This window comes from Protomyctophum bolini, assembly GCF_963924005.1.
Source record: "Protomyctophum bolini genome assembly, chromosome: 4".
NCBI lineage: Eukaryota > Metazoa > Chordata > Actinopteri > Myctophiformes > Myctophidae > Protomyctophum > Protomyctophum bolini.
The window spans coordinates 35,524,600-35,546,840 of NC_137865.1; the positions used below are offsets into that span (position 1 = coordinate 35,524,600).

General features: G+C 40.9%; 1 protein-coding gene across 1 annotated transcript; it reads right to left on the minus strand.

Moving 5' to 3' along the window:
* Positions 1–1,513: 1,513 nt before the first annotated feature.
* sema7a (semaphorin 7A (JohnMiltonHagen blood group)) lies at positions 1,514–20,665 on the minus strand. The gene is made up of 14 exons (XM_080761888.1): positions 20,413–20,665; positions 18,684–18,823; positions 16,273–16,314; positions 16,079–16,174; positions 15,654–15,756; positions 15,351–15,461; positions 14,982–15,124; positions 11,618–11,799; positions 10,951–11,059; positions 9,179–9,374; positions 7,459–7,571; positions 6,637–6,782; positions 4,989–5,059; positions 1,514–4,888 (listed from the first exon to the last, which is right to left on the minus strand). The coding sequence occupies exons 1-14, from the start codon at positions 20,540–20,542 to the stop codon at positions 4,458–4,460; spliced, it is 2,013 nt and encodes a 670-aa protein (XP_080618014.1). The 5' UTR covers positions 20,543–20,665; the 3' UTR covers positions 1,514–4,457.
* Positions 20,666–22,241: the final 1,576 nt, after the last annotated feature.

Sequence of the window (22,241 nt, forward strand, 5' to 3'; positions counted from 1 at the left end):
CCAAATATTCACAAGGGTTCATAATATATGGTTGGTTGTGTAGCCCAAACCAAAACAAGATAGATTGGATGTATATCTCATTCAACCAGCGTTTCCCGATTCAACCATTCCTCTATTGGGCTAGCCGGCATCCCCCGCCTCACACACCAGATGAGCGGAGAACACAGGAGATGGACATTAAGACACCCCTTGCAAGTTGCATGGCCTCGTAGCACCGCCATGCAGACTCCCATCTATAGAGCCAGTTTCATGCAGACAGTCCTGCCCACCCAGACAACCAAACCAGTAGTAATATCAAGAAGAAAACACTGCAGCTGTGGATCAGTGCAGAGTCAGACAATGTCCCACCTACTGGAATGTGCCGAAAAATGAAAACTTAAAAAAAGAAGAAAAAAAGAGAAACTTTACAAAAAAGAGAACAAAAATAAATAAACGTGAAAAAAGAAGGTATGTGTGTGTCAGACTGCCACAACAGCTGCGTTCGCTTCCCGCGTTCACGCGTCTTACTTGTTAACTACAGTATAGTACTTTTTCTTTCATTTTTGCTGTTTAAAATACGTTAATCCTTCAGCTAATATAAAATATACTCTCCCACCCAAATTCCCCACCAATAATAACTTTAAATTATCCTTTTTTTCTCCACTTTCAGCCCCATTAGTGAGCAAGGGCTATAAGGATAGCAAATCATTAAAACCGTAAAGTCATGTTTTTTTAAACGGGTGTAAAAGAATACACCCGTTTCTGTCATTTGAAGATCCAGCAAATGTCATTTTGTGTAAAGCCCACTGATAAAGTGTAACCATGAATTGACCCATGCTACAGGTCAGAAACAGGGCCGTTTTCATGGCATGTTTTCCCAAAACATCCAATGGACACGCCTGGTATTAAGCCAGTTCTAACAGGATAGGGAAATGATGTAAGTTCACATGCATGCAACGCAATTTCACTCCACCCTTTCCTGCACCCTCTGGTCCATTACCAGTGATCGCTGCAGGGCATTTTCTGTACTCCTGCCTATCCTCTAGGCGGGCAGAGGTTCCCAACCACTGGTACGCGGGACATGTCCCACTGGTACGTGAGAAAGGAATCCCAAGTTTTCCCGAACGTGAATCTATAACCGTGCGTCACCAGGATGATATAGTCACTGACAATGATAGAACATTATGTTGTGAATGTGATATAATTGCGAATGCAATGAGCAGAAAATGTTGTTATTGCAATTTACGAGCTGCGTTCGCTTCCCGTGTTCGCACGTGTTACTTGTAGCAGCGGGTAGGCTACTTGAGGCCAGTCAACTGTCTTTCGTGTTTTGGTACGATGATGCGTGACCGCAACGCACAACCCCACCCCCCAGTCAGGAACAGTCAGCCGGTTCATGGAAATAGAAAGGTTGGGCACTAGGTCTAGGGCAGAGAGTATAGGCAAGTAAATAACAGTCAACCATGTTTGGGCTTCAGAATAGCTATAATAATGTGTACCGTAATTACACCAATCACAAAGTCGGTTATTATAATTATAATAATAATAATGGATTTTATTTATAATGCACTTTACATTCCATTCTCAAAGTGCTACAGTTGGCAAATGCATGAAACAAAAAGAAACATCAGATGACTATGAACGCCTAACGAATGAAAACAAAACATTCAAAAAATGAGGGCATAGAGCCTAGAGGTAGTTACACAGGATATCTGGTCTTCTGTCTAAAAATAAATGTTTAATGATTTATTTGATATAAATATTATATAAATCTACCATGTGAGCTCATCTTCAAAAAGGTGCAAGTGTGCAAGTTTAGGAAGTGTGAAGTGTTGAACTTACAGTATGTCTCTGGACTAGATGAAGTAGTTAAAGGGCCACTTCACCCCTTTTGCAACCAGATCTTATTTTAATGATGTTTGAGAGTCAAGAAACACTTTCCTGAGATTTTTACATGGGTAATTTGTGTTTTTAGATATTTCAAGTGTCCATGGGCTCCATGTATAATGTCATGGACACAGGGTTCACTTCCTGAACTACAATACCCATACTGATTTGGTCCTTCCTGGACTACATGTTAGTAAGACAGCCCTCCCCCTCTCCACAAGGTGGGGTAAATGCACCAAAGGATCATGGTCATTGTGGTAACCGAGCAATCCAGTCAAACACAGACTACATCATTTTTCTGGCCATAAATTGTGCTACTCTTATCTACTACAAATACTATTAACATTGAGTGACTGGAGTTTCTTCCATACGGTGAAATGTCCCTTTAATTGTTTTGTTGTGTGCTTAATTTGCAGTGCCGAGTATGGATAATTAAACATAAATTTGTCTATAGTTTCAGTCAATTGTTCCATCACAGCCCACACACCTGCATAGACACCTGCTGCAAACACTCAATCAAGCAAATCTCCTCAATTACATAACCCGTCACTCTGCAGGAGTGGATACTATCATCATCTCCGTACCGGCAGGTGACACTCATCTCATACTACTAGAAGGCCTATTCATACTCCGGTTTTAGGTGATAAGGTGACCACCGAAACGGCGGTTAGTAAAAACAGAGAGATGTGTTGAGGTCAGCGGTGAGTCACGTATAGCGTAACGTGACGTCATGTTGTAGTTTTTGGTGGTCACTTTATCACCTAAAACTGGAGTATGAATAGGCCTTTAGATTCAGTCCTCTACCTCTAAACCTTCTCCACCCTTTGTAACCGCCCTCCAGTGAAGCTTACCGTCACCTAAGACATCATTGATGTTAGAAGCTCTTTCTCCACTCTTCCCACTAACAAATTGTCTAACTCATCTAATGTTAACTTACCCTAAGTCTTCATGCCTTCCCCCTTCTGAATTCCCTTCACTGGCTACCAGCATCCACTTTAAAACACTGGTGTTGACCCAAGGGAAACAAGGGCATAGCACCCAGTTGTCTTCCGGACATGATCCACCCCACACACTAACAGTACACGGTCAATCAGCTAACACAGGACGCCTGTCTGTCCCTTCCCTATACGACACCATGACCATAGTTGCCAACACTAAAGCGACTCTTAACCCTCCGTATAGCTCCCAAGCTGTGTTATTGTGATCCACCCCACTCTTTCCACACACTTTAAATATACCGCAGATCAGCTAACACAGGACATTTGTCTGTCTCTCGCCCTGGCCAACACTGCAATCATCCTAGACTCCTCTCCCTCCTTGCTCGGAGCTGTGGAATGAATGACCTCCCTGCCTCCGACGGCCTGAGTCAGTGCTGCACATCCACTGACTCATAAATCTACTGAAGTCTGAAAACTCACCCTTCAGACTCTATACCTCAACCTCTAGCTTTCCTCCATAGACGCTAGTTATACTGTAGATTGCAGACTTATGTTAGTTACTTGTTCACATACAGTATGCTATTTATGTTGTTTAGAGGGACACATACTGTTTGCTGCCTGGTCTTACGCGTCTTACTTGTTAACTACAGTATAGTACTTTTTCTTTCATTTTTGCTGTTTAAAATACGTTAATCCTTCAGCTAATATAAAATATACTCTCCCACCCAAATTCCCCACCAATAATAACTTTAAATTATCCTTTTTTTCTCCACTTTCAGCCCCATTAGTGAGCAAGGGCTATAAGGATAGCAAATCATTAAAACCGTAAAGTCATGTTTTTTTAAACGGGTGTAAAAGAATACACCCGTTTCTGTCATTTGAAGACACTAAAGCGACTCTTAACCCTCCGTATAGCTCCCAAGCTGTGTTATTGTGATCCACCCCACTCTTTCCACACACTTTAAATATACCGCAGATCAGCTAACACAGGACATTTGTCTGTCTCTCGCCCTGGCCAACACTGCAATCATCCTAGACTCCTCTCCCTCCTTGCTCGGAGCTGTGGAATGAATGACCTCCCTGCCTCCGACGGCCTGAGTCAGTGCTGCACATCCACTGACTCATAAATCTACTGAAGTCTGAAAACTCACCCTTCAGACTCTATACCTCAACCTCTAGCTTTCCTCCATAGACGCTAGTTATACTGTAGATTGCAGACTTATGTTAGTTACTTGTTCACATACAGTATGCTATTTATGTTGTTTAGAGGGACACATACTGTTTGCTGCCTGGTCCACAGATGTGAAGTATGTTATTTAGATTGCATGTTTATTAGACAGATGCTATGTTTGATGTTTACTCGGTATCCCACAATCGTTTTCATTGCACTCTATTTACTTCAGTTCATGCTACTTAGCTAAGAGCATCTGTTAATATTTCAATTGTTAAAGGAAGCCAAGTGCTTGAAGATTGCCGGAGTTGAGGGACTCAGACCTGTATGTGGATTTCCTGCAGTCCAACCCATGCCCTGGCCCCGGAAGCGCCTGTAAGGACTCAGTGCACACATGTCAGAACTTCATTAGGATGTATTTAATGATGTGTAGAGAGTCAGGGGTGTTACGGTGATACAGATGTTCATTCCAAAAAAGGATACTATTTGAAAAGCTGTGACACAGTAACTGCAGTTGCTACACACATGACCCATCCCATTGGAGGCACACGTCCCACACCATTACCTTCGGGCACACTCCTTTCGTTCTCAATGCTGATGGTTGTGCGTGGGCTGCTTTGCATTGCGAGCTGATATTCCTTTACCACTTTGGTGTACTGTCTCTCTGTGGACACACACTGGTAGTTCCCGTAGTTCTCCTGTGTCATAGCAGGGATGAGGTGCAGGCAGTCGGACTGCATTTGCTGACAGGGGCTGCTCTGGTCCTGGTGATTCCACGTGTATTGGGCGTGGTACGAGTCTATTGGACAAGACAGATAGAACGGGACGCCCAAGGGAACAGAATGGACTGCCCTCAAAACCCCCTGCATGGCTGAAGCACTCTCCCGCCTGGTCCTGTTTGTTTTCTTTGAATCTAGAGGGAAAGAGGATAACCAAATGGAGAGATTTGGACAGCTGTTCCACACTTATAATCTGTTGGCATGATAATAATGCTTGTAATCTTTATAGTTTACCTCCTACTGCTGCAGTGTTAGGACAGGAGGAGATATTAATTTGGACTCCAGGGATATTTTGAATAGCCCCTCTGTAAACAACAGCAGCATTGTTAATATGTTTCAAACAATTCTGGTTCGACAAGAACTACATTTAAAGCAGCATTAATACTATTTCAGTATATAGTGGTGGAGAGAAGGAAACAACATGAAGGGATCCTTGGCAGTGTCTTCTTTTGCTTCACCACAGGGTAATCTAATGATTAGATGACCCTTTACAGTTTCCCACTAGATTCTAGTGGGAAACTGTCTGGAAATAGAAAGCCATCTTATCACGTTTGTCTTCCGTGGGGCCTGCAGCTTCAAGGCTATAATATTCCCACATGACAGCTCCACTTGATGTCCCACACTGACCCATGCAAAATGCAATTTAACTGCTGCTTCGCTACAAGATTAGCATTTTGTGTCATTTGACAATCTTCCAACTCGCAAAGACTTCACTTTTTAACACGCTGTAACATATTAATAAAATAAAATAAAATAAAAACATATTGACGTAAATAGAAGAAAAAAAAGTCAATATGTTTTATTCTTTACATTTTGGATCGTAATTGGTTTGGGACACCTACAACTTTGATGTAATAGAAAGGGGCAAAAGTGAAGAGACCCATTGCTGCATTCCTCCCTCCCTGACATTTCCTGTCTCATTCCACTGCTGTAATTGTACTATAAAGGCTTGAAAATGCCCAGGAAATAGTGACTAATCAGCAAACACATCAGTATTGGCTGATTCTAGTTGTTTTTTGATTAATCAGCATCAGTCCGATTGTCTTTACAGATAAACGAGCCCAGAGTAACAGCTTGAACAGATCTGCAAGCTCACAATATGAAATATAAAGGTATTAAATTTAAAATTGACTACTGATCATAACACATTTTATTCAGAATGAGATCATATCGACATTGGTAATATCGGTTTTTGGCCATAACACCAATTAATTATATCGGATATTGATATCGGCCAAAATGTCTCATCGGCACATCCCTACCAGGAAATAACCAATATGTGTCAGAGTAATAATTTATTAATTCCATTAAGTTGTCTTAAAGCTCGTTTAGCCTTCACCCCTGGACAGTAAATCAACATGTTACAGTAAGTCATTGTGTCAAGACCAGCAGCTCGCAGCTGCTGTTGAGAGAAAGCTAAATGTTTTTAGCACAATAACCCATTCACAGAGAACAGCGCTCTACTCTCTCCCTCCCATGTCTGGAGGAAGGGAGATAACAGGTTCCCACTTCTCCTTACTTCTCACCTAAAACGGCTCACTATTGTGCATTGTGTTTTTCATAACAAAAACAGTCTGTAGAAACAGAGAAATATCAGACACTATATTTAAGAATAATATTCTTAGATTATTATTACTCATGGGTGCATTTGACTATTTTAGAACTGGACAATGAAAAGCAACCTTGATTGACAGTGGCGGGAGAGCAGGGGGATGAAATTCAGCAAATACTATGGCCGGCCGGAGAATAGAACCAGCAACTTGATGACCAGAGCATTGCAACTCCCTGGTATACTCCCTACGCATTCAGCTATGGACTCACCACTACATACAATATGATGCATGAATCCATATAGGCTCTGAAATTCAATTGTTCTACTTACGGGACTGTAGGTTTGCATCCTAACTCAGTCCAGGCACAGTAAGGGTCACGGGCCAGGACACACGCTTCACAGGAACTGTTATAGTCTTCACATCGCTGGAGGTCCAATATGGAGATTTTCTCTCGGAAGCCCACTATTAGCTTTTTCTGTATGCAATAGCAAAACGGAAAGTAAAAATATATCAAAAGAAAACAATTCTAAATCACAATTTGAGATGCTGCATTTTTACATCAAATCACAAGACAAACATTTGACAAGTAATGATAATTCCACTATCATAATTATTATTTATAATTATACTTTTAATATGCTGGCTGCAATCAGTCAGTTTTAGTTTCAGACTAATGAGAACGTATTGCTTATTTTACTGTCCAATGACATGAAATGGCACAAGGGACGGACCCCCCAAAAATCTGCGCACGCTTTCTGGGGTTTGAGCCCCTGCCCCCTCAGTGCTCTCTGCACAGCCATGTGTCATTGTGTGTCACAACAGAGCTCGATCAGAGAGAGGGAGGGAGTGGGAGGGAGAAAGGGATGGAAGTTATGTGTGAGGTCAGAAAAAGGGCTCAAGCATCGCTACAGAGAGAGACAGGGAGAGTAGAGAAGGTGAGGGAGAGAAGGAGCTTGTGAGCCTCTATTTCACCCATGTAATAACCCAGCCAATGCTGGGTACTGAAACCCGACCACGTTGATCAACAAGCTGCAAAGTGACAATAATCCACAGGCAAGCTGATATTTTTCTGCTTATTAGATGACAAAACACTAATACACTATAATGTATAAACTACTATTGATCACCCTTTACTGTAATGATATTTGTACCTTTTTGGAGTCAAGTGTCATCGACTGAATGGCTGAGTGGTTGGAGAGTTCCGTTTCAGCGATGATAAAAGGTTCAGATCCATCCTCTAGCACTTTGTGGATCTTCCCCGAGTCTGTGTGGTGACGACAGTGTGAATAGTTTGAACAGTGAATAGTTCATGCCATTAGATTGTTTCTGTTTGATTTTAAACAGATATATTTATATATTCTCAGTCCATTGTTCTCAACATCCTCTGACCCTGGGATAAAATCGACTACTATAATAACTAGAACTGCACTCTGTCGAGTGCATACTTGCTTGTTGCACACTAGTAGGCCATGAATGGCCAACTAGTGCGCAAGCAGAGCGCGCAAGTATACTTTCGACCACTATAAACTGTCAAATCTCAGTATCTCTGTGTCTAATTATTAGATGTAACTATTTGCTACATACCTACTTTATGCATGTAAAAAACTAGTATTATTAAGTATGGTTCAAGTTTCTATCTATAAAAGAAATAGTTTTATCGATTTAGAAATATTCTGGATCCCTTTTTAGTTTATAAAAGAAAAATAAATCATTGATATGTGATGAAAAAGAAAGGTATATAAACTGAATTAAAAGATGTTATCACGTATACAGTATAATTATTTTTTTATTTATTGTAAATTGTCAATTGTTTTAAATGTATTTCATCTTGGACTATAGTGATATTAATACTAAATCATGATCAGAGTAATAGGTGTCTCTAACTTCAATTTCTGTATTTGTTAAAATATACATGATCTAAAATACTTCCATAATCTGTAGTTGGATTTGTGATTGTTTAAAGCCTAATCTTGACATGAAGGTATTTATACTTCTACCTTTCTCACTATATTGGTCTTCATTGAAATCTCCCATTATCATAATTGCAGAAGTCGGAGATGATAGATACTTTACCATGTTTTCGAGAAATGTGTTTAATTTCGAAAGGTCTGTTTTAGGTGATCTGTACGTCATTACGTCACCATCGAAAACCAATTACACTCTGGCATTGGGTCCTTTAATCCACATATTTCTTACGTCATCATTGAGAGCTAGTTATACATATACACACCATGTAATCTGGTCCCAGCAAATCAGGCACAATTTGCTGGGACGGTGCATACGCATCAAAAGTGGCGGGTTGGCTGGGACGGTGCATACGAGCCGGGTGAAATTATTACTTGCGCGCTCTGCTTGCGCAAGTAACTAGAAATGCACTCTGTCGAGGTGCCAACTTTGCCTTGCACACAAGTAGGCCACATGGCCTACTTGTGCGCAAGTACTGCTACTAACTAATGTCTATTACAACTGCTTTTCTAAACCCTTTAGACCGTTATTGACCTTATAACAAACTTGAAACGTACCTTAGTTACGTGGCCATCAACGGCCAATAAGGGACCACCATTCGAGCGACGCCACCAATAATACACCCCTGATTGGCCAAGGGGATTCACAATCCCCGATTGGCCGAGGCAGTCACCGACATACAGTACGCAGCCGAAAACAGTACGCAGCCGAAAACAGTACGCAGCCGAAAACAGTACTTGCGCGCTCTGCTTGCGCAAGTAATAATAAAATGGAAAACACCTAATTTATACTTCATTGTATGACAGTTACACAAAAATAACAAAATTAAATGAGTATCATTGTCTATCAATGAAGTATAAATGAGGCTTCTGGGCCACTGAAGCAGACTATCCATCCATGACATACCGGTGGCAAGGAGCAGGACATTGTAAGTCCTCTGGTCTGCAGCCTGTACCCTATCCACCACTATCTTGGTATAGTTGTAGTTGTTTTTGTAGAATGGAGCATGATGGTGTAATGGGTGGATCCAGTCACTCATCTCTGGGTGATCCTTCACAACGTTCACGGTGGCCAGCGACAAGCCCCCGCTGTTTTTCATACACTGCGAGCAGACAAACGGACATGAGGAACTTTTTTCAAGTTCACAATATCCACCAAACCGGGAACCCATTCTGTGTTTTTGCCTCTGGGGGAAAACACCTTTTATTTGTGTTAAACAGGAACTTGATGTTTCTGTATTTATTCCTACTAACAACACTACATGGGAGAGATGCGTCATTGAGGGGTCAGAAACTGAGCACTCAGGCGCTAGTCAAGCAGAGCTGTAGTGTGACAAGTGGTTGTTTTAAATACATTGTATATATCCATTGTACGGCTCACTAATATTCACAGTAAGAAAGTAATAGCCAGCACTCCAAAGTCCTTCTGGTACTTTTAGTTCATATACACCCGGACAGTTGCAGCATACAAGGACACGTTTCTCTGTGAAGCCTTCCTTATCGACTGATCGTATGTCGGAGTGATGGCTATTACTGTAAAATAAAGGTTAAACCCTGAAAAATAAAAGAAAATAGCAGTGGTTGTCTACAAAATACAATACCACATGATTAAAAGATTAGGTTAAAGTCCTACTATTTGTCACAAAATATGTCGGATGATGATGTATATATCCTGTAAAGAAACTATTTATCATAAACCGATTTAATAGCCAGATTGATACGGTCGTGAGTCACCGCAGTGGGGACAGCAACATGTTTGTTTTCCGACGCTGTCGAGTGACGGGGCTGATGGCCAATCAGCTGCTGTGACCGGATTTCCAAACGACGCTGTAGGCAGAGACTCCAGACCTGAATCGCCAGAACATATTTTCTTAATGGGCGTGGCTAGCGATTCAGGGCGGGAGCCAGGCTATCATACATGTGTATGCGAAATTTGTTCTCCGCATTTAGACCAATCTCTTGGAGTGGTGAGCCACAGCCATGCCACACCCAGGAATCATTTTTGTAGTTGATCTAACCCCCAAACCAACCATTTGATGCTGACTCTGAGTGGCAACCATTTTTTACAGTCTTTGGTATGACCCGGCCGGGGATCGAACCCCGACCTCCCAGTTTCAGGGCAGACACTCTAACCACAAGGCCACTGAGCTGATGATCTTAAAGACACTGTGCACAAACAGTTCACAAACTGAGAGCAGACTGCAGTCATAACAGTAGACAACGAATCGGTACCCAAGGCTATTCTAACGGTAACACAGACCAAACAAAATGTGGTTTGAGATGGGTGGAGATAAACAATTTGTACAAATCCAAATCTCAACCGCCTCCTTGTACAGACGTTATGGAGCCCACCACAGTTTTATCATGGAAAGATGGAAACAACTGAGATTGGCGAGATACGTTGGAGAGCAAAACATAAAACCATTTAAAAACACATCATTAGTAGTAACTCTATTTGACATACAATTACAACTGTCTCAACAGAGGTACAGTTGAAAATCTAGCCGAGCTTAACATGTAAATGTGTACACTAGCTGTTGCTAGGATACAACTGCTCTCATGGAGAAGAAACAAGCACATTTTCTACAGTTACTCCCATCTATCAAAACATTTTCCAGCACACCCATTGTAGTTAGTCATACATTCACATTAAAAACAAAAGAAAAGAAGATGACTTACAGTTCCTGGCCGAGGGTTTGGAATCTCCTTATCATAACCCTTGAAGGTTGACTTGTCAAATATTTCTTCAATGTCTGCAATGGAGTAGATGCAAAGTGCTGTGGAGTTCCTAGAAAGAAATGGAGATGAAGTTAGACAGTTCAGCGTTTTCCATGATAGCATAACAAATCTGTTTATTAGCTACTGTTGCTTTATTTTGTCACCCTTATAACCCTGCAACTTGTCATTGAACAAAACTAGTTAAGTGTTAGAAATAAATGTTTCAGCCCATTCAGAACCCAATTGACTTACATTATAAAATTTGAAACTATTTCAAAGAGTATAAAACATAAGTGAAAAGAGATTAGTGGTGGAGATGCTTCTGTCGCCTACTGGTAGTGAGCACAAGAGATTTGGCCGTGATCAGTCCAGCTGCGAGATTAGCTCCAGAGACACACAGACAAGACAGGTAGACAGACCCTCTTCTAGATGGCTTGCCTCTGAGGTGCTATGCCTATGCCATAAGAAAAAATCTGACCCGTCTGAAGTGAGTGGTACTGTGCTGTACTGCACTGGTCTCTCTCTGTGTGTGTGTGTGTGTGTGTGTGTGTGTGGACTAAAGTGTTAATGGTCATATTAAGTGTTGATACTTGGTTGCCAATCAAACAGGGCAGGAGGAACGACTAACCAGCTGCTTGTGAAAAGAGCGTAGACCTTGGTCTTACGCCAGTCTTCTTCAGCGTGCTGCACGTAGATATCCTGAAGACGGTTGAAATAGAGTGGCTCATCTGGAAAGCCACACACAAGCCGGGCCTTCAGGAAAGAGGTCCACATGTTCTGGAAGAATCTCTTTGAACCACCTTCATCCACCTGCAATCATTTAAGTTGGTCAATTAAGAGTTTGGTTTCCAATTTTCATGTAGATACACATGCAACAGTTCTGATCAGTAGGATCGGTTCAGACAGGAAATCTAGAACATACATGGACAACTGGCGGCCCGGGGACCACATGCGGCCCCCACCTTCACTCAATTCGTTATCAGTGATTTCTGCTGTTCCAAATAATTACCGGTAATTACTTCAGTCTATTAGTAGCTTAATGACTATTAACATTTTATTGTCTTTTTTATGTCCAATGTATTTGAATTTAGTTCATGAAGTTAAACATAACTATAACTAAATGCATTTGAAATTGAATAAAAAGTTTACTTTTCAGGATTTCAATTCAAAAATAGCAAAAAAAGAATTCAGCATTTAAATTCAAATATGGCAAATAGCTGATTTACAATTTAGGCATTTAGCATACGCTCTTAATCCAGAGCGATTTACATTAAGCAAGAACAAAAAGCATGGCAATACATCACATACATAAAGTAGTTATCATTAACATGCGTAAGTTACGAACATAACGTGGAATATAATTAAACTATACATAATATACTATACATATACTATAAAGTGCTATGTCTACATAAAATGCAATTCTAGTGCAGTCTACGTAACGTGCTATAAGTCTGTATAAAATGCTATCTAAGTCTACATAAATTGCTTATCTGAGGGGCTAGGGTAAGTGCTACGGGCCATGATGGAGTCTGAAAAGTTGGGTTTTCAGACTACGGCGGAAAGTCTACAAGTTCAAAATGCGTCGCAGAGCGACGAGAGCTTGTAGATCGTCTATTTTTGCTCTGACAGAAATATGCAATGTGGCCCTCTGGAGTGAGTGTGGAAATAATAGTGGCCCTCTCCATCGTCAAAGTTGCCCACCCCTGATCTAGAACAAACTAACCACTGAGAAGGCTAGTATAGTCTTGGTATGTCCAGAAGCCATGGGTATCCATGCCAGATAAAACATAAAACACAGCCGCACTGTTAAAGGTCTCCTTGGAAAAGGACTCAGCTAGGTAAATAGCTACAATGCTGTGCTAGCTGTTCTAACACAGCCCTCACCATTCCACATGATGCCTCCTGACGATGTGATGATGTGTATAGTGTGAGTACAGGTGGTTGGACTGCAAATGGCTGAAGTCACATTGACTTTGGCCTGCATCAAGGCATGGGCCCCTGCACTGTCATGGTTCTGTCCGGTATTTTTCTCCAGTTCCGACACACCCCAACCAGTCTGTTTGGCCTCCTCCCCTCTGGGAGACGTTTTAGGAACCTTGGTTCCAAGTCCAGCAGACTTAGAAACAGCTTCTTCCCCTCCACTGTCATCTACCTAAACTCCTCATCCACTCCTCTCCCTCCCCCAGTGTCAGCCCCCCTCCCCCCAATAGTCTATAGCACTATGTGGACTCGTGCGATATGGCCACTGGACTTGTGGAGTATGGTCTCTGGACCTTAGTCTAGCACTCTGTGCATTGGGCCACGTGCAATAAGGGCTACGTGCAATACGGACAGATCATGTTTTTCTTCCTTCTCATATCATTATTTATATTATTTATTTAAATAACTACTGTTACAACTGTATTAATGTATCCTCCTTACTGACTGTTTGCACTATTGGTGAGATGCGAAAATACTTTGCTGTGCTGTACATGTACTGTACATTGACAATAAATTGAATCTCATCATCTCATCTCACACGTTGGTAGGGCCGACCAATGGAGTGATTTATGTATGGTCTCACAGAATAGATTTACGTTTGGGAGCGTTTTGTTTTGCATTTGGTTGTCTGGGTAGTACTAAATGTCAAATGTTCTACTGCATCCACCCGTCTATGTTTCCAGTTCTTCCTGATTCTTTGTTCCTAGTTCCATGCCAGGTTCCATAATTTAAAGCAGTCATACCGCCTCGGCCTCTGTCTGCACTTGGGTGACCCCGCTTTGGGCTTGACACGCCCACTCTGGACAGAGACTAACCATCGGGTTCTCATGGCCTGAGGCTGTCATTACATACACCTGCTGCATTTACCATCTCTTCTTTCTCAGCGCAGTCAGTGTAATAAATAATTCATTTGAGTGGCCATAAAAAATGCACAAGGTGAAAACAAAGAGATGAAACGCATGAATAGTGGCTGATTAGAGTCTAAACAGAAAACTGCTTGGCAATGGGGTTTCACTGTATGTTCTCAACGTCTTCAAATACTGTAGAGCGGAAATGAAAGAAATGCAATGACAAACATGCAAAGCTACAGTGTTACATTGAGGGATGTCTTATAGATTAGCTCAGTGAAATACGTGTTAAAATGTCAGTAGGCATTTTGTAGTAGATATTGTATGGTTATTATTTTTAATGTAATATTTCATAATTTTCTGCATTTTTCCAGATTTGTTCAACTTCAAAACAATGCTGGTTTCATATTACAGTGTGTACTGTAAATCAGTCGTTCTCAAAGTGGGGTCCGGGGACCCCCAGGGGTCCTTGAGGGAGTTCCAGGGTGTTCCCAGCTGAATGATACTTTGGAACAAAATGGACCCTTGTGGGTCTGTAACTCTAAAATAAAAAATTCGACTAATCTAATATACGGCAACCTTCCCCGCGTTTCTTCACTAGTCTGATCCAGAAGAACACAGTTTGTTCCTGCCTCAAACCAGACCAGAGGTAGAAAACTGTCGTTCCCTGATGTCATCGCTAGGGACACATGCATCAGTAAGCAGGAACTGGGGATGGCAATGAGGAACCGGGAAGTCTGGCATAGCATTGTGAAATCCATGATCTCGACAGCGGTCGAAAAATGTTGATGACATGCAAATGGTTTGAGAACAACTGCTGTAAATATCTATGGCCTGTGTTCTGCACTTACTGTGCATACACATTTTACTTTTCACCTTACTTAAGTAGTTACACTGTGTTCTTATTGTGCCTACAAAAGTCCATATCACAAGTAATGTCCTTACACCACCTTACTTAACGAGATTGAGACCGTTATCGGGCAGGCTATTTGTGCTGAAGTTAAGAAGCTTAATCTCTCAGCAGGGGACACTTCACTCCGTCTGCTTACCGTAGGTGAGCATTGAATTCCTTTCCCAGCAATAACAACCAGGTCACTGGCCTCATTAATCTGTGGTGTGTTCGTGACAGTGTGTACAGTTGTTTGTGAATGTGTACAGTACCTTACAGACTCTGGCCACTCTAGAAATCCACGGGTCAGCTTCTGGACTGCTGTCAGAGTTCTTCTCACGGAAAAATACATAGATCTTTTCGTTGTCTGGGTCGTCCTCCCGCTTCACCCAGGAGGCAGAGATGAAGGTGGGCTCTGTGAGAAGAGAGAAAGTTAATTTAATAACTTAAAGCCTATATACCTACATTACCTAGTCCCCCGGCCTACCTAGCCCCCCCCCCCCCCCCCCCCCCCCAACAACACCTAACACCATGCCCTACCAAGTATTCCATTTCAAGTCAGTACATTGGCAAACTTGATATGAGCCGCAATTACCTCAGGATGGGAAAGTATGATTCTTTATGATTATGTGAACACTCACCTGACACCCACTTTTCATACATCCAGACATTGGTTCTACCTCCTGCTTTCCTTCTGAACTGTAGGGAGCTCCCATCACTATCCAAGGGTGCTGCTGCATATAAGTCTCCCTCTAAGAATAGCACAGACATTACATGGATAAAAGCTCACAGTTTCCATAATGTAGTATCTCTCTGTGTTATTGCACTAGCTAGTCTCTACTTCATGGCTCACAGTGGTTATGTAACACTGCCAGACTTAAATATGCTTTTCTAAATCTAAACAACACATATCAACATTATGCAAGAAACTGTATTTCACATACCTACTATGAGAGACAGTGAGTTATGTGTGTAAACATAGGGAGATATTCCAGTTCCCTCATAGCTTTCTATTATCTCCTGTGACTGATTGTTCATCTGGGAAAACTGCAAAGATGAAGATTAACATCATAGGAAATCCCATAGAATTGAGGGAGCAATGAGCATACAGTGTATTGTATGACAGCAGAACACAACAATTAAAATGTTACACCCAGACACTTTAAATTTAAATGAATGCTACAGCTACAGCTACACTACAGCTTCACGCCCCAAAAAACCACATAAGCCCCTATAAGTCCTGTTTTTGATGACTAGGCCACCACACAAACCAATGTAGATTAAATAAAACGTGAACACATGGTAGACAGATTTCTAGTATCTCTGTGCATAAAACTTCGTAAGTACTGTATGGCGTATGCACACTCACCAGCTTCCAACACTGTGGCGTGTGGCCATTAGTTCCACAGACAAAAAGACTGTCCTGGAACCTCTGAATAACTGTGATGACATTTTGATGTGGGCCCTGCAATATAGAGTCTGTTATCAACAGTACTGCTGTAGAATGCATGCTGCAAATAAAAAGGTATGTATAATTCTACACATCATTCTCTATTTACTAACCTCTGAACCCTCCTGTGTGTCAGTTGTTTTCAGCAAGAATTCCTGCAGGGGAAAGAAATGTTATTGTCCTTTAAATTCAATTTAATACCACTTCAGGTTAAATGAGGTCTCTCAAAAGAAGAAGAAGAAAAGGATTCCTCAAAGCTGTCAAGAAGCAGCTGAACCATCCATCCATCCAAAATCCACATTCCCATGCCCCAGTGCCCAAACAACACTTTTTCCCCCCTTTTTTCTGACCAAGGAATGTCTGGTATAGCTGGACGAAAATTCTCTCATTCAGGCTAAGAGAGAAATTCTCTTTTGTACCAAATGTTATATATGCTCCACCACATAATTATCGGAAATGGGTGCAAAGAGTTGTATGAGCAGAAAACAACAATCATATTGGTCAGGGATAAATTCTGTCAAGGTCAATGGTAGTCCGTTAGTCTGACAATGCTTTGTTTTCATGTGACTAAGCATCCATGGGAGGAGAAAGAATCTGAAAAATGTGAATCAACATGGCCATAGATTTCTGAAATAGAACTACATCTCCTCCGTCCTCTGACTCCTACACCCTGAAACAAGTCATACAAACAAACCGAACTTACCCAAGCTCAAGTTGGGTTTGTTTGTATTATATAAGATCAGCCAAAGACTTTGCCCACAATTTACAAAATAGATGTAACCTGCACAGACTAATTAATCTTCAATTTCCGATTGTAGTTTGGAAATTAACCCTAATGAGCCTACCTCATTTCCACTTGTGGAATAAAAATCACCCCCGTGTGAACTGAGTGGTGCAACCCCCCCCCCCTCTCTCTCATTAGCAGGCAACAGTGCAGCACTATCCCTCTCTGTTTCTGGCACAACAGCGCCCCTACTGGTACTCATAGTCATATACTGGTGCTCATTAACCAACACATAGGCGGACACACAGACACATAGGTGAACACAGACATTGCAAAATCAGACCTGTCTGAACTGAGGGGTGCTGTTGGGGTGTCGGACTATTGGCTGTCCGACTATGTAGTATGTACTGCACTGTGCTGTGCTCTGTGATGGTGTTACACTAAAAACTCAGCGTCCCATCAAGTGTGAAGCTCAACAGCGCCACTTTGTCATCTTTTGGTACAGACATACAAAGGGACACACATTGCTGTTCCTTGGAGTGGACTGCACCACTCAAAAATGTGATGGAAACTACACAGTAGTATCTGTGGTCTTCATGGCCTGTTTGTGTTAGGCATCAGCTGCCGTTGACAAGCCTTGTGGTGCTGCTGGAGCTTTATTCCACTCCAGACTACCTATTCATTGTGTTTCACACAATAGCATAACAGACGACAACCTGTTACAAAACACTGCTACTTATTGCAAGTCTATAAACTACAGTCAGATTTGTACACATACATACATATCAATGACAGACACCAAACAGGCAATATACTGTAGGATTATGTGCTACCACTTAATACAATAGACTAGTAAAGCTTTTTAAAGCACCTAAAAGTAGATTATTTTAAGAGTAGTAAAGTACTCATTTTTGTTATGTGTGATGTCCTGAAAGCGGTTATCTGGTGTATGACTGAATGTCACTTGGTTCTCATTGCGTAGAGTAGACCTTCCAAGCGAAGGGATGTTGTTTTGTCTGTTTATTTTGTTTGTTTTTGAGGAAGGGCATGATTGCTTTCCTTCCTATTTTGGAAATGGATTTCCAATTTCCATAGATTTGTTCTAACACATTTTATTAATTGTAATTAGGGGTGCTGAACCTCTATTGTTTTTATGCTTATTCTTTTTCCTTCTGCCAAGGTTCAGTTCATCACAAAATGTGCCAAACATGTCAACATACTATCAGTACAACTGTATACAACCTGAAAAATATCCTCAATGTTTCATTCAAATCAACCACTAGGGTCATTACAAATGCAAGAAATGTGTGGCTGAACACAAATCAAATTATAAATAGAACATTTTTGTCCAATCATTAAAAAAACTCAAGGGTATATGTTTCATAACAGGGTTGACCCATGTGTGTACAGTGCACTCATTTTGTCAGCTTAATTAAACACATTATCAATCATGCACATGGAACTAATGTGCATGATTGATGAATGTGTTTAATTAAGCTGACAAAATGGGTTTAAATTTGAAAAGTAGGGTCTGATGGCATTGCTGAAAAGGTGCATGGCATAGCACAGATCTGGCTGTAAATTACGAGTAGGAGAAGAATAGAGAAGAAATAAAAAAACAATAGGGTTTCAATCCTTCAGGCCTGAAGCCCTATATATTGAATAAGACAAAACACTGTATTTTAATTGGAGTGGCAAGTGAATGACAAAGCAGCGAAGTTTAGAAATTAATGAATTGAAGTTGAGAATAAAAAACGGGTACATGAAATAAAGCACACAGAGTTATCTGAAGTGACCTACCTCAATAATACTATTGTTATCCACGTCGATTTTTAACACAAAGTCAGTCCCTCCCACATACAGTTCATCAGAATCCTCTGGTTGGAAGAAGACGCTATGGTTCTGAGTGCTGGGATATGGCAGCTGACCATTGATTCTGTCTGGAAAGAGACATTATTAGGCTATTAGTTTCCGTGAGATAGTTGGACATAATAGTCTGTGTTTGTGAGCAATTTTGGAAGACAAGTTGATCTGTGCCAGTAAGTAATTACTGTGTATGGTCAGCAGCACGCATAGCCCCTCTCGGAACCCTACATAAAGCTTTTATGAAATTTGGACTTTAAGCTTTAGGGTAGGGTCCCTGGTCATGCTAAGATTTTCCAATGCGATTGTTGGAACGCGGATATAAAAAACTCAACATATCTTCGATCGGCGCGCTATCACCGCGCTTTTTATTGTGTTCGTTTACGAATGTGCGAACTATAAGTACCTTACATACCTCTGATCAAATCTCCTGTGTCACGGAAGCCGTTAAGTATTTTTAATCCATGTTTGATTAAAAATGTCGCTTTGATTTCTTCTTGTTTATTTACCGTTTATTGTACCGCCTCCCGGTTGGCTTTGCGGGCTATGTCCCTGCCTCTGATCTGCTCCGTCATAGCTGTAGCACCACTAGCTAGCCAGATAGGCGGTACAATGAGGTGTCAATAAACAAGGTAGGAAGAAGCGACATTTTTAATCAATCATGGATTAAAAATACTTAACGGCTTCCGCGACACAGGAGATGTGTCGGTATGGTATGTAAGGTACTTATAGTTCGCACATTCGTATGTCAATACATGAATAAACATGGTAAAAGCGCGCAGAAGTCCGTCTCATGGCGTGTTTACATTGTATTTGTTTGTGCGTAACTGGCGACAGCCCAGCGTGAAGCAGGACCCAATGGGTAAAGTAAACAAAGTATCAGAAACTTTACTACATTCGGGTTCTGCTTGCGGGGCTACAGCACGCATAGATCAACTGCACCGTCTCAGAATGAGTGGATTTCTTTTCGAATTGACTTCAGATAATGGCCATATGTATGTGATGGCTCAATGTCAACAAAGTCATATAGTAATAGTATTGCAATGCTTATTCACAGAATCTGTCCAAAATGGCTCTTTGGATGCAAAGAAAATATATTTTAATTACAAAGTGCAAAAAGCCTAAAGCATCGAGAGCCTACAGTCATAGTTACTTTGCAGATTTAAGTCTTCCCATATCTACAGCTCTTTAGAAAACATAAATTAGGCTACATGTTCAGGTCAGGATATCAATTTCATCCAAGAAGGAGCGATATCTGATATAGCATGCCATACAGGATAAACAAGTGCAATTGGATGATTAAATAAATGAGCAGAACAATTTGGAATTGGAAACTGATTATTTTTTAAAGCTGGACAAACAACAAAATTGTCAGAATATAGCTTTAATTTAACAAAACACTTTGTTTTGATTTTATTAAAACATATCACTTTAATACACCACCTTTAAGTGATACTACAAATCATACAAAAATGTATAAATTATGATGTAGGACAGGTTAAACTACCCCAGCAGCAAAGTAATTAAAATCAAATCAAACCTTTGCCAGCTGGCAGCTGCTGCATAGTGTATTTCTACATAAATAATAATCTGAAAACTTTTTACACCACACTACTTGACTGATTATTTTTCAAACAACCCACAGCAGCATGCAGGCAGAGTTTACCTTGGTTTAACAGCAACCTGGGAATATCCTTCTCTCCGAGACTGGGTGGTGTAGGCCTATCTCTGAATCCATCACAAAGCTTTGAATGAAAATACCAACAAATAAGATAAATGACAATGAATGGTTTCATTTTTCCCCCTCTTGCTTGTGGTGGTCATTGTGCCATTTTCGTGTGTGTTTCCAGCCACGGCGAGATGTGTACGTGAATCATAGACTTCAAGTTACTGTGAAAGTCAAAGGTACTACAGTACAGTACTCACTGGCTGTAGTCAGTGACTAATCACTCAGTGTGGTGTAGTCAGGGTGTAGTGGCTGGATTGTGGATTCGCTGGAAACTCTGAGCCGCTTTGGAAGTGTTGCCATGTCCGCTTATTATAAGCGACTTTGAACTTATTTTTCTGTAAAGTAGCTTGTAAATATTGGTGATTTTGGGTTGCGGTTTTTTGGGTCTTGTTCCTAAAGTGTATACCGGTAGTTGCTGATTTGGGCTTGTTTCCTAGCTAATGTCCTTTAAACCAGTGATTCTCTTTTTTTTTAACAACTTTTTTATTGTAAAAAGGAACAATACAAAACATGAAATAGAAACAATAAAAACATCTCCCACCCGCCCTGAGGGGAGAATTATAGAGTTAAGCACAATTCAATGTGTGTAACAATAGCATTAATAATAATAATAATAATTCGAAACTGGCCCCCGTAAAATCTGAATCCCCCACCCACCCCGGCCTTTCCCCCCCTCACTGTATATGTTTCTTTTCCCTTTTTACCTCAGCCGAGGAGGAGGCTCCTCTATGATGATTCCCTGTTTTGACTATATAGTTGTGTATATTCGTACGTCTCTAAATGTTTTGATGAATTGAAAATGGTGGGCCCCATTGTAAACAAGTGTAATGCTTTATGGTGTCGTCCACTCAGTTGTTCAATTTATTTGTATTGAGTTGTACTTGAAATGTACTGTAATTCTGCAAACTGTTAATAAATAATGAATCAATAATAATAATTACAAATATAAAGTAAGAAAAATATGTATAGAGGGAAAAAATGGGTAGAGAAAAGAAGGTAGAACAAAAATCAATCAATCTCAGTGAGAGAGTTGATATATGCAAGAAATGGGTCCCAGGTTCTGTGGAAACCCTTCAAGGGGCCTTACCTCTTTGACTGTAAGTTTTATTTTCTCTAAATGAAGAAATGATGACAGGTCTTTTAACAGGATGTTGTAGCAATATACTCCCCGGTCTAGCTATAAGAGAAGCAAATGCAACCGGATCTTTCTGGTATTGAATCTGCCTACTGCAGGAGACACACCAAAAAGATCAATGGACAGTGATCGACGGACAGGGTATCAAAGAAAGATGTAGGAAAAAAGGAAAAAAGCTTTAAGCAGAGAAAAAAGTATGTGTGCTGTCTGCAGGGGAATGATGCTCAGCTTGGCCCTAGTAGTGTAATGAATCCTGTGGAGTGTGGACTACTTTGAATTGAACTAAACACATACAGGCACAGCCGCAGGAAGAGTAAATACTGGAGGACTGTCTACTGTCTAGTGCCTTTCTCCCCAAATCCTCCCCCGGCGCAGTCCTAAATTCTCTTTCCCATGTATACTTCAACAATCCAAAAAAGTGTAGGATGTTTGGGAAGAAACAAGAGAACTATAAATTGAATAAATGTTATTCGAAGAATCTGAAGAGGCCATTAAAGTCTCTAAGATGTTTTTACTACAGGGGTAGGAAAGGACGTAAAGTGGGTGCTGGCAAAGTTGAAAAAAAACGGAACAGACTTGTTGATACAGATTTGTTGTATAGTAGCAATACCTCCCAAAGAACTGAAAATTC

Coding starts and splice junctions, on each gene's coding strand:
- sema7a (XM_080761888.1), bottom strand. CDS start 20,542: ATGAAACCATTCATTGTCATTTATCTTATTTGTTGGTATTTTCATTCA. Junction 18,824..20,412: donor CAGGTTGCTGTTAAACCAAG/GTAAACTCTGCC, acceptor GTCTCTTTCCAG/ACAGAATCAATGGTCAGCTG. Junction 15,757..16,078: donor CGCCACAGTGTTGGAAGCTG/GTGAGTGTGCAT, acceptor TCATCTTTGCAG/TTTTCCCAGATGAACAATCA.